Genomic DNA, 12,632 nt, shown 5'->3' on the forward strand with positions numbered 1-12,632 from the left:
CTCTCTAACTGCTGTTCAGAATCCTTCGCATTTAGAAATTCCGATCCTCAAAACTGAAGCCAAATGCAAAGAATTGCATGGAAAATTCAGAACATTAAATGGTGAGGTTATAGAATTTGGTGTCTCTGGTTGAAAAGTAACACATGAGGAAAGAAATGTAATTAGCTGTTCAATCATGCAGTTTGTCTATTACCATTATCAGCACCATAAAAAATATATCTTGTTGTGGTTAGAGATACGTGTCTGAAAAGATAATTTAGTACCAAAGGCAAGTCAAAAAGACAAACAGAATGTTAAGAATTGATAGAAATGAACAGGAATATCCTAGGATTCATTATGCTGCTGCAGAGCCCATTGCATAGCTCAAAACACAATGCTAAGAATCATAAAAAGTATGATCAAGACATAAAAAATGCAGATGTAATCACATGCAAGAAAAGAACAAACAAATGAGGTCTGTTCTACATGGAGAGGAGAAGGCTAAGAGAAGACCTACGAATTCTGAATGATACAGTGAAAATATACCTGTAAAAGTTATTCACTGTTTCTCTTAACATAGAAATTTGTAGGTGTAAAACAGAAAAATAAAGTTGTCCTTAAATAACATGTTACTTTTTTGTTGCCAGAGTTAGCAGAAAGCATGAAAGTATTGAAAAATGTGGGGGGGAAACAGTGTAGAAAAACTTCTGAAATAAAAACCTTACTTTGAGAATGAAATATGGGGATTTCTATGTCACCTTCTGCTAAGAAGTCTGGTAAAACAGTCTATTGTTTGTACAAATTCAACTCTTTGACCCAGACTTGTTTTTGAATGTTATTGTAAACCCTGTACTGCAATCTGCCCCACAGTGATGGCTGAATTACTTCCAAGGTTTGCTTCTGCTGACATGCATCCATGACAGTCAGAAATGACTGTGCAAAAAACCTTTGTTTCACAAAATAGTTTGGTGGAAATTCTTAATTTTAGGGTGTCCAGTTTCACCATCCTTTTTACCTGCCTGCTATTAACATCTAAAGAGATCACGCCGTCAGTAAGAGTGAGATGACTCTGCAGTGTTTCTGTGCAGGCTTCTTTAAGTCCTTATGGATGACAGACATTCTTTGAATTTTGTTAATGTAATTCTTATCAATAAAAAATGTGATCCTAGTCAAAGATTTTACTTCATACAAGAGCTTACCTGGATTACCTTTTGAAAAAATCACGTTCTCATAAGTAGTAAAACCTAAGTGTTGTTATCCAATTTTTACTTCACTTAGATTTTGCAGAAGAGAATTATTTTGAACAAAAACAAGGCAGATGATATTCAGGGAATTTTTTGATTGTGATGCTTGCAAATTTATATGGCTGAGCTCATCATGCTTAAGAAGGGAAGTTACTAATTTGAAGGAACAAAGGCTTCTTTTGTGTTCCTCAAAATCCTTATGCATATAGAATCTTCTAAAACATACCCTACACTGAAAAAAAATAATTAAAAAAAATAGTTTTTCTCTTATTGTTGTTAATGTCCGTAGCAGAATGAAAAAGCAGACTGAAACACACAGTGCAAGTGCAAGCACATTCATCAGTCCTCCCTGATTTGTTGTGAAACTTTTATGCTTATATGGTAATCGTAAAGGAATGGTTTGCTGATGCTCAGGGGTGGATTGTTGAGAGAGGAAGCAACTGTTGTTTGAGATGATTTTTCAGTGGAAACATTATTCATTTTGTTCTGTAATCTCAAAATAGCAAGAAAGGTTGATGGAACAAACTGCTGTGGGATCTTAAGAAGCAGTGTGAAGCAGAGGGAAAGTTGTAGAAAACAGACTTCTGTCTAGGAATCAGCGGAAAAGAAAAGTTTTTCCAGCCATGTTGTAGCTGACACAGAAATACCTGAGTTCAGTGGAAAGACCCTAGGATATTTCATATGTTTTACTAAATAATATCTACAAAGCAAGCAGATATCATTCATGAATATTACAATTTTTTGCAGTAAGTTCAGGTTCAACTACTCACATACGTGTCAGCCCTCATGCAAAAGCTGTCATATTTAGATGCTAGGGGACTGAAAGTGTAAATTAATGGAGCCAGTATAAATTGCTAGCAAGATACACTTGTAGATTCTGAATTAAGATGTACTATTCAGGAGAAAAAAAAAAGAAAAAACAACAGAAAATCTCAGGGGACAGCTCAGTGCAAAGATTTCTCCACTGCTTACTGTCAATCAGGAAAAACTAACGTACTATGATCTATCCTAGGAGAAACTGAAAGGGAAAATATGCTGAATTTGTCTTTTTGCCATTATTCTCTTTTAATTTCAGTCTGAGCCAATCCACATGAAAAATTGTTTCAGAAATAGAAATTTCTTAAGAACTCTTTAAAGCATTAGTGGAGAAACAGACTACAAATACAATTTAGAAACAGAAATGTTTAAGAAGAAAAATATAAAAGGTTACCTCACAGAAGAGGTGAATAAGAAAAATCAGTCTTATGCTATCCCTCTCTAAACATACTGAAATGCTCGTTCTACAGTAGATATAATGATACAGATTAAACTGGCTTCAACATTGAAAGCAGGTGAAAATTAATATTTTTCTGCTTAGTCTGCAAATAGGCAGCAGAACTCAGTGCCCTAAGGCCCAATCAAAACAAAGTAGAGCAAGATACAGAAACAAAAAGATACTTTCAGAGATAAAACAACTCTTCAGATGATGTCCATGAAACCAGATGAAGCAGCATCTACTGCTGAACTTAAAGGAGGAAGGCTCTCTTCAGGCAAAGCATACTTCTAATTATGGCTTTTCTGTTGTTTTGTTTTGTTTTGTTTTTTTTACTTTTCAACTTTTTTCCAGAGGGAATGTTAGTGTCACTAGTGAAAACAGGTTGTTTGGCTGGTGAAAATCATTATCAAAATGCCTTCAGTATAGGAATTACTGGAACTAATTTTTATTTCATATTTTATTTTAAAAAGATCCAATGTCACTTACTTAAAACAATAGATGAGGATAAATGCTGAGCCTTGCTGACCTACACCACTATCCTTCTAATGTAACATATTAGTGAGTGTGTCAGTCTTGACACATTGAATTTGTGTTTTCAAGCACTGATCCAAAGGCCTTTTAAACACTGTCAAAGTATTAACTTAAGTGAAACTGAAGCACATGTTTGCTGTTCAGCATCCATTTAATTACTTTGCTGAGCAAAGAGGAGCAAAGAGGTGGAGCAACAAGTTTGTGAAAATAATATGTTGGGTGACATTGATAAATCATCTGAAGTAAAATACAACAAAAATAAACATCACTTGGAAAGATAAGCAGATACATAGAGAATCCTCCTCAATGTGCTGTTACCATGCTTAGAGTTCAGTGAATGCACATGGTACATACTTTAAAATAGAACAGAGTATTAGGAAAGAAAGCCTCTGAACAAAAATATAAATAGAATTTTCCTTTACAACCATACTTTGTTTTATTAACAATAATTAGAAAGGGAAAGATCATGTTCAGCAGCAAAACTCATTTAAAGACTGTGTCTTTCAGCTGAAAACATCATTTACCTTCAGATGTTTATTTCAAGGCTGGTTCAGCTGTTGAGCTGTGCTATTTCATTACCTGCTGCCCTTTCAGAAGCAGATGAAAGTTGGTGGCAAAATACCAAAATGATTTATATTTTATGAAAAGATCAGTGAAGTTAACAGGGTGAAAGCGTAAGATTTATTCTGATATTACCAGAGTTCAGATGGGTAAGATTGATCTACACACGAATCTTCAAAGATGTGATGGCTTCTGATTCGCAAGAAACACAATTCCTCAGCAAGTGGCATAAATTAACTTTGGGTCATTTTTGAAGTTTTCTTTTTGGTCTCCACAGCCTCCATGGGAGGTGGGGATGGATACATGTACAAAGAAGTTTGATGGTTTGTGGCTACCTCAGTCCTTGCTAGAGTATTCCAAACTGAACCAAAGTGGACTTTGCTTGCTTTTTGAGGAGTTATTAGATGGCTGATGTTTTAGGAAAGGCTAAAGTTAAAATGCAGCTTTTGGTCATTCCTGCTGTATGTTCATGTCTTCCTAGTTTTACAGTGTTCTCAGGTGCTAGGATCAATGAAATGTCTGACATCACAGGACAGAAGCTGTTATTAGTACTTAACTAGCAATGTCAATCAGAGCTCTTGTAGCCTAAGCTACTTAACAACATTTGCTTTTATTACTTGTAGTGCTTGAACCTATGAAGTTCTGATTTATGATTGCAAGGCAGTAAATTCATTGTTTCATGGCTATGAATGTGCAATATTATACAGATATATTTTTATAAGTTATTTTTAGCACGTTATCCCACATTTGAGGTGAGATGTAGCCATATAAATAGAAGAATTAAGTGCAAGAACATGTCAACATACTATTAGAGAGAGTAATACCTTGTACTTGAAATGCACTTCCCACCGCTGAGAAAATGTTAAAATTATGAGTGTTAATGAGCACTTAACAGAGTATAATCAATTGAAAACAACTGCAGCTACAACACTTCTTAGGGAAGGAATACACAGTTCACAGAATAATTGTTGCACTTCATTGGCTCTAGTTTAAATTCTTTTTCTGTTTCTCTAGCTCCACAGTAAAGCTATTTGTTGTTTCTTAAACTCAAGCTTTTGAATTCAGTTAATTCCCCTGAATTGGTATTCTGATCTAACCTTGCCTTTTTTATACTTATTATCAGAGCTGTAAAAGTAGAGATAAAGCACATTGACAAATAATACCAATTCCAAAGTGCTTTTTCCTAGTTTGCTACAGCCATGCAGCCAGCATATGGCTGCCTTGGGTTATATCTGCAGAAGATGAAGTGATGGCAGAACAGATTTTCTGAAATATCTTGGGCTGAAATATCTTTTACTAAGAGAGACAATTAACAGGTCTAGAGCTTCTAAAACATTTGTAGCAGGCACCTGTACATTTAATGAAAAAAAGAACCGGTCATATTTGTGTATGGAGTCCAGTTTCTACTTATATACTGCTGAGTTTTTCTCATCTTCAACAAATCAATTGGATTTGTAAGGAAAAAAAAAGTAGCAGATCTGTGTGGCTGGAAAACCTTGAACAAGTAAATCAGACCACTGTTTCTCAGTGACTATTTTTTTCTTTTTCTTTTTTTTTTCTAGTTTTTAGCTCATTAAGCACTGTGGAGCTGATTTAGATTGTTTGTAATTCTAATCAGCAAATAAATGTTCTCCTGCTAGAACTGAACATGGATGCTAAGCCAAAGAAGAAGTCCAAAAAATGGATGTATATTTTTAAGAGTATGAACTATTCTAGTTTATTAGGTAAAAAGTGTCAATAACAATAACTGAAGAATAAAATGAGAAAATGATTATTTCAGAGATAACTTCATACTTCAATGTCTATGACATTGTAAATGTAATAACATATACTTAATAAGATGCAGTTTAACTTCAGTTCACTTGCATGAAGCAGTACTTCAGCTCAAGTCCTGATATATTTTTCTCACTCAACAGAAAATACATGTTTTCAAGAAGACATTGCAGGCCTTGATCTACCCAATTTCATCAACTACACCTCATAACTTTGAAGTTTGGACAGCAACAACTCCTACATATTGTTACGAATGTGAAGGTCTACTTTGGGGCATAGCCAGGCAAGGAATGAGATGCACAGAATGTGGTGTTAAATGTCATGAAAAGTGCCAAGACCTCCTAAATGCTGACTGTTTGCAGAGTGAGTATTTTGTGGACAGCTAACACTTTGCAGTACTTGACACTGTTATTTTATCTGTACGATCAGATATTTCTTGAAGTGAAGGGCCAAATCATCAGATACTGGTGAAGGCATGTTGATTTTCAATGGCTTAGGATCTAGCTAGAAACTGTGAATGTTATTTTTGTCCTTGGAATGTACTGAATGTTGCTGGTCAGTAACAAAATTCTGTAGCATCAGTATATTATCTACTTTGCATTGCAAATGGCAACATCCAGAGGAATTTATTGTATGAGGTAACTCCTTGTTTCGACTCAAGATATGTAAGGGCAAAGATAAAGGAAACAGTAGTGTGATATTCATTGTAGTCATAGTAATGTGCTTTCAGTAATAAAAACACGAAAGTATGATTAAATTAGATCTTTTTCTTACCAAACAGTAATACAGGAACTCCTCTGGGACTAGAATTCAGATAAAATAGCCCCCTTTTAAAAATCTTTTTCTCCAGTCTCTAAGATTGGGAAACTATAAGCAAGTCAATAAGATTACAGTGTGATACCTTTTGTATTTGTGTTCACGTGACCTCCAGTTTGGTCATATTTTACTTTGTGTTTTTCAAGGATACAGGAGCTGATTCTGAGTATTCATGTTGAAACCCATCTGTGGAGGGGCTAAGATCTTAGTATCACTCAAAACTGGTAATCCTTTACTTGGATATGGCACAACACCTTGAGTTAGTATTTACATGCTGATCACAATTCTTCCTGCTCCACCTTTCCCACTGCTTACAAACTGATAACAGCTGAACTGCTTTTCTAGGTGCAACAAACTTGAAGTTGGAATGAGATGCATCCATTCCTGTACTACTTAAAGCTTAGCTAAAAACATTGTGTAATATTAGCTTTTTTTTTTTTGTACATTTCACTTCTTTGAAGCAAACCTCACCCCAATTTTTTACTGGCTCACTGACTATTGCCAGCACTCAGCACAAAAATGGAAGTAATACTTCAGAGAGCCGTATTGCCTTTTTACAATCTTTACAAATATGTTGGATGAGAACCTACAAAAATTTTAAAAAAGAACTGCTAGATTTTTGTGATAATAATTCTGGAAACAGTGAACAATTTAGTTGTAAAAGATTGTTTGGGGTTTTTTTATGTGTAGCTACTGGTAATATACACCATAGAAACAAATTACCATCATAAGCTCTGTAAGATCAATACCTTGTTTTAAATTAGGTTTAAAAAAATCAGTGCTATGTTCATTAGAGTTCTCTTATTCAACAAGATGCACCTTTCTAACAGTAGCTGCAATATTAAATCAGAATTGATTCTAATCTTGCTGTTTTTGTATTAGTCCCTAAGGTGGAAGGGGCTTGTTATCTTATTGTGCAATGCAAGTTATATTGCCTTAATTAGTCTGATCAATAGTGCACAAATAAAGACGTTGCTAGCTGTCAGCAACAGAAGATATAAAAGCTGTTGCAGTAAATGTCTTGGTAGAAATTGAAAGATATGTTGATTTATTTATTTATTTTGACTATAACTTAAAACTTGCATTTTGAAGCATATTCCAATTTTATCTACAATGTCTCTAAAATCAGAAGATTTTCTGTGAGAATACACAGTTGCCATTCGGGACGTGTCCATGGTTCACGATGTTATATCCATGCTTTCTAAAGGACTGGAAGAGAAGATAGAAAATGTTGATTTCCTTCATCCTTCAGGAATAACTTGTCACAGTTTCCAAATCAGCCCAGTGATCGTCTCTTGACATAAAATTACTAGATAGTTCTCCATCTGGTATTTAATTTCATGGTAGTATTAAGTTCTTTTTGTATTCCTAATTTTTCAGTGTCCTGAATCTCCTCGTGGCTTATAAGAGTCTGAGGATACTTCATTTGTTTAGTCTGGAAAAAAGTACTGCATTTGTTTAGTCCTGAGAAAGGGAAGCAGAGAGGGAGGTGCTGGTCTCTTTTCCCTGGAAACCCGTGGCAGTACACATGGGAATGTCACAAAGCTGCAGCAGTGGAGGTTGACTGGATATAAGGAAGCATTTATCTATTGTGAGAATAGCAAAACTGTGGAACAGGTTTCCTAGTGACATGTCTGAAGTTCCATGCTTGTCAGTGTTCAAGAGGTATTTGGATAATGCCTCCAGTAATGTGATTTAACTTTTTGATTAGCCCTGAAGTGGTCAGGTAGTTGGACTTCATGATCTTTAAAGGTCACTTCCAACTAAACTATTCTATTCTATCACTTAAACATCAATTTTTATTTATTTATTTATTTTTAAATTTAAGTGAATTAGACCAACAGATTTCCAGGATGTCTTGAGAGTTACTGGCTATGGAAAATACTTTGACAGCCTTTTGGCTATTTGATATCATAAGTATCTGGAATCTCATCCTACATTTTTTCAATCTTATGAATTTATGCCATTCTCCTTTACTTTTTATATATATATCTCTTTTTGCACATCAGAGGACATTTTAAAAAAAGAGAGAGAAGTCATGCTTCAGACACAATGAAAACAATAAAGAGAGCAAATTATAAGATTGCAGTTATTTAAGATTTTGCTGAGATCTTATGCTGAAAGATAGTCTTTTCCAACTGTAGGTGTACTGATAATTGATTCGGTACTCATTGCAAGCTGTGAGAATCTCAAAAAAGGCCATAAAAAAAATTGTTGGTATTGTAGGAAATGAACTGAGATCCTCTAAATTGAGTAAAGCATTGAAATATCTGAATTGTAATTGAAGAGCAAGGTGTTTAACATATCTTTGTCATAATTTGACTATCCGTTCAAAAGGAGCCATAATCCTTTGTACCTTTCATGAGCTGTGTTTAGAATGCTAACTAGATAATGTTTTTACAAACTTTTTGAGAAATGCTTGATGCTAATAGTGATAGTGATGATGATTATGATGCTTACTGCCACATACTCTGAAACAGCATCTAAAACCATGAGCTAGAATTCAGTACTCCTTTGGTCAAATGACAATATGACATTAATTATAAAGTATTATTTATTATTCTTGTATCTGGCCTTAGATTTCTATCAAGAATTGGAATAGCCAGCTTAGTATGATGGGGGTTTCAGCTTATGCGTCAGCTGTTTGTAATACTATTCTGGCCAAATGTCTGAGTTCCTTTCCTCATACTCACCTGCAAAATAAGTATTGACACTTTTTTTCAAGAGCACACAAGTTACTCCAATACAATATGTATTGCAGAGGCATTGATTGGGAACACTTAATCTGACAGACAAATGACACTTTACAAGGAGAACTTTCTTTTGGCTTTAAAGTGACTCTGATATGGGTTATAATTTCAAAGCAGAAATCTCTCCAGAAATCTCCTGAGAAGAATAATGGATCAAACCCATAACAACAGGGTCTCCTTGTACAACACTGAAATACTGTTATATAGCACTAAAATCTGAAGTGGTTGGTCTGGGACTTCAAAACCAGCAAATTGCTTGACTATTTTTATTTCATTTCTGGAACTATTTTATAGACTAAACCTGACATACCACCATAGATTAATATAGTCTTAAAGTTATTCTCATTTGGATAACATACTTTATCTTGTATCTCCTCATATATTCACTGAAATTACCAATAACAAAAATGTTACTGAGAAATGGAATCTCTGTTCCATACTTGTAGTATATTCTTTGGCTGGGTGGTCACTCAGTGTTTTCCAAAGAACCATGAATTTTGATAGCACACAAGCTCAGGTATTGTGTTGACTAAGTTTTAATATCAAAATTTAGTGCTTGCCATTAAGTTTTGTTCCCATGTTTTTGACATTTGTTAGTGTTGTGAAAGCAACATGTGCCGTAATATTATACTCCAGAGAAGACATGAATGATTACCAGGTATCAACACATAACGAGGAAGTGTTGTTCTGTCTTAAAACTGACAGTTCCATCATTGTAGTTTCTCTGTACTTGACGCATGCCTTTGCAGCAACGCAATGCATATTGTTGCAAATATATTGATTTTAGTTTGAAGATTCTCTGCTTTCTTCTGCCCTGGTGTTTTTATCTATTAATACAGCTGTATCTTTCTACTTATACTAGGAAGGAGACTACAAATCTCTCCCTTGAATCCTACCCCTGGCCTGCAGCTGTTAAGAGCAGGGTAATGGAGATTCACATAATTCTTAGTATGCAAAACCAGACTTCATGAAATTCTTTAACCCCATCTCATTTTTTCCAGATCCTCATTTTTCTATTAGACACAGTATTCCTTCCCTGGATGGTCACAGTGTTGAAACTCTTGGAAAAACATTTCCTTTAATCTATTCAGCAGAAACATGAAGGTCACATTCACTCTGTTAGAGGCTGGACATGGAAGGATGGCTTCCATAGCTGCCAGAATTTCCTCCATTAGCATAGAGCTTCCTGAAACACTCCTTTGCTCACTCATGGTGTTTAAAAAAAGGGAAACAATGTATTGCACTCTGCTCTGGAGTGAGGATGTCAAGTCACCACTACTGACCTGTTTTGGCAGTTAGGGTAGTCTCAAGCTAATCTAAATGTTTAAGTTCAATGGATTCTGAATGCCTTAGTTAAAAGGATTTATGTGATAATTACAGTATCTACATATAAGCATATATATGAACGCTGTACAAGGAAGGAATGAAAAACTTTCTATGAGCGTCAGCAAATGAGATGTATTTGGAAGTGGTCAAATAAGCAGCTATGGCTGTTTTTTTGTGGGTTTTTTTTTTCTTTTTCATTTGTTCATTAGATTTCCACTGCTGGAGAGCATAGTAGGAGTCCAGAGTAATCTTCTTACTGTCAAACTTAAATTCTCTGAAAAATGAAATAGAAACATTAGCAGTTTTAAATATTATTTTTGCTATTAATATTTTTGTCATAATAGAACAAGTATGTTTCCTGTATCATCCTGTTCTGAAAGGAGAAAGGGATGAAAATATTGCACTGTGCTGACTTAGAGAAAAAAGTACACGCAATTTGAAGAAGAAATTTTAAACACATTATGGCATTTCAGCTAATAACAAAGGCAAGATCAGAGCAAATAGACCCAGATACTGAACACTTCTGTACATGCTTCTGTAAGAATCAGCATGCCTAACCATATAAGAGCCATTAGATATTCTGATGTTTTGACTGTACTGATCAGTACTGAATAGTACTGGTTCTACAAATATTTCTGCATATAACGTGTAACTGAATGAGGGTGTATATTAACTTCTCATGTTAAACTTAGGCAATTGCTAATTTTTAGATATTTCAAACAATAATTATAAGTAGCTTGGTATTCCCCATATGAAACATATACCTGCTTTGGATGCTGCAGTACCAAAAGAAAAGTTGGCTAAAGACTCTAAATGGGAGAAAGAACTGAGAGAGCAGTATTTTAAGAAATGTGTTGACCTTTTTTCTCCTTTTAGGAGCTGCTGAGAAAAGTTCCAAACATGGTGCAGAAGATAAGACGCAGAACATTATTAGTGCTATGAAGGAAAGAATGAAGATCAGAGAGAAAAATAGACCAGAGGTGTTTGAAGTGATCCAGGAAATGTTTGATATTTCCAAAGAAGATTTTATACAGTATACAAAAGCAGCCAAGCAAAGTGTTTTGGATGGGACATCCAAATGGTCAGCAAAAATAACTATCACAGGTAAATATTCTTCTGAATCGTTTGCTGTCAGAGTTCTCTCCTTCCCGTTTTTCTTTGTTCAGGAATAACATTTATTATAATTAGAATGGGATCTGCATGATAAATGGCATACTTGGTACATCTATGAATGTCTGAACTTGTATCATCCAAACCTGGAAGAGTTTTAAGTTACAGCTATTAGCAAAACTATTTTATATTCCTCTGCTCTAGTTAGTACACTGGTCTAGATTATAAGGTAAGAAAAAGCTTTTATTCAGTTTCTTCTGCCTCCCACCAATAACTCTTGTGCTTGAGAAAATTTTTACCAAGTGATGATAAGTTGCAAATGTTAAAGGTTGTGATGACTGACATGCTATAAATGCTGCAGTGCACAATTCCTGACCCTGCTGATCATGGGACTTATCATCTATTTTTATTTCTTGACTAAGGGTCAAGCAACTTCTCAATGCTTCATAGCAACCTTGCTAAAATGTATGTTTAAATCAATTCTGACTGTAGGTGGTGTTTCCAACCGGTCTGTAGGGTAATCTTCCCAACAGATTTTATAAGATATTTTTGAAACATTGTTTGTATGATCAAACATTCACAGCATTAAAAATTACAGGGTTGTCCTCTATTGCTCTTTATAAACCAAGCAATTAGAATACTCAGGCATATGAAGGGCAATCTTAGAAAGTTACTCAGAAAATATGCAAATACTTTGTCTATCTGCTGAGTAAATACCAGTTTACTACTGTTGGTTCAAAACTCGCATTGTTGAATGTTTGGTTCATCTCTTTTTAAAAGAAAAACCCATTGCTATTTCAGTTTTGCAGATTCAGGGCCTAATTATGGAATCACAGAGTAACATATGAAGGAATTTTAGAAGGGTAATCTCCAGTACATTCAAACCCTCCATTAAAAGTAGAACTAACTTGGAAGTTACACAGCTCAGGCTTTGTCCAAACTAGATTTGAAAGAATGCAGATTCTGGGCAACCAGTTCAGTGATTCACCACTCACAGTGTGTTTGTTTTGTTGTTTCTTAATACTGAGCTAAGCAGGTATGGCTGATCTCCCACAGGGAGATGATGTGCTGAGTAAGAATACTCAGTCATTTTTATGTATCCGTTTTTCTGAGCACACTGAGGGCGCTTCATTATCCAAAATGATTGACATCAGAAAATATTTACTAAATGCTTCTGCTGAGACATTTTAAACAGTATGTGCAAAATAATGAAACCTAGTTCTGCAGATGTTAGTAGGCAACCACAAGTGTTCTAGCTGCAGCTTTCTGGGTTTGATGAGTTGCTTT

At 34.9% G+C, this 12,632-nt stretch overlaps 1 protein-coding gene across 4 annotated transcripts in view; it reads left to right on the top strand.

The window, feature by feature from the left end:
- Positions 1-12,632, top strand: part of UNC13C (unc-13 homolog C) — a 165,428-nt gene that overhangs the window by 73,852 nt on the left and 78,944 nt on the right. For all 4 annotated transcript variants that reach the window (XM_042824602.1, XM_042824603.1, XM_042824605.1 and 1 more), the window contains 2 exons: positions 5,487-5,706; positions 11,112-11,339. In XM_042824602.1, coding sequence (XP_042680536.1) covers positions 5,487-5,706; positions 11,112-11,339 — 448 coding nt within the window. The remainder of the gene's footprint in view (positions 1-5,486; positions 5,707-11,111; positions 11,340-12,632) is intronic.

This window comes from Centrocercus urophasianus, unplaced genomic scaffold, assembly GCF_019232065.1.
Source record: "Centrocercus urophasianus isolate 14NV4802_14NV808 unplaced genomic scaffold, USGS_Curo_1.0 seq_23, whole genome shotgun sequence".
In the NCBI taxonomy this organism is placed as follows: domain Eukaryota; kingdom Metazoa; phylum Chordata; class Aves; order Galliformes; family Phasianidae; genus Centrocercus; species Centrocercus urophasianus.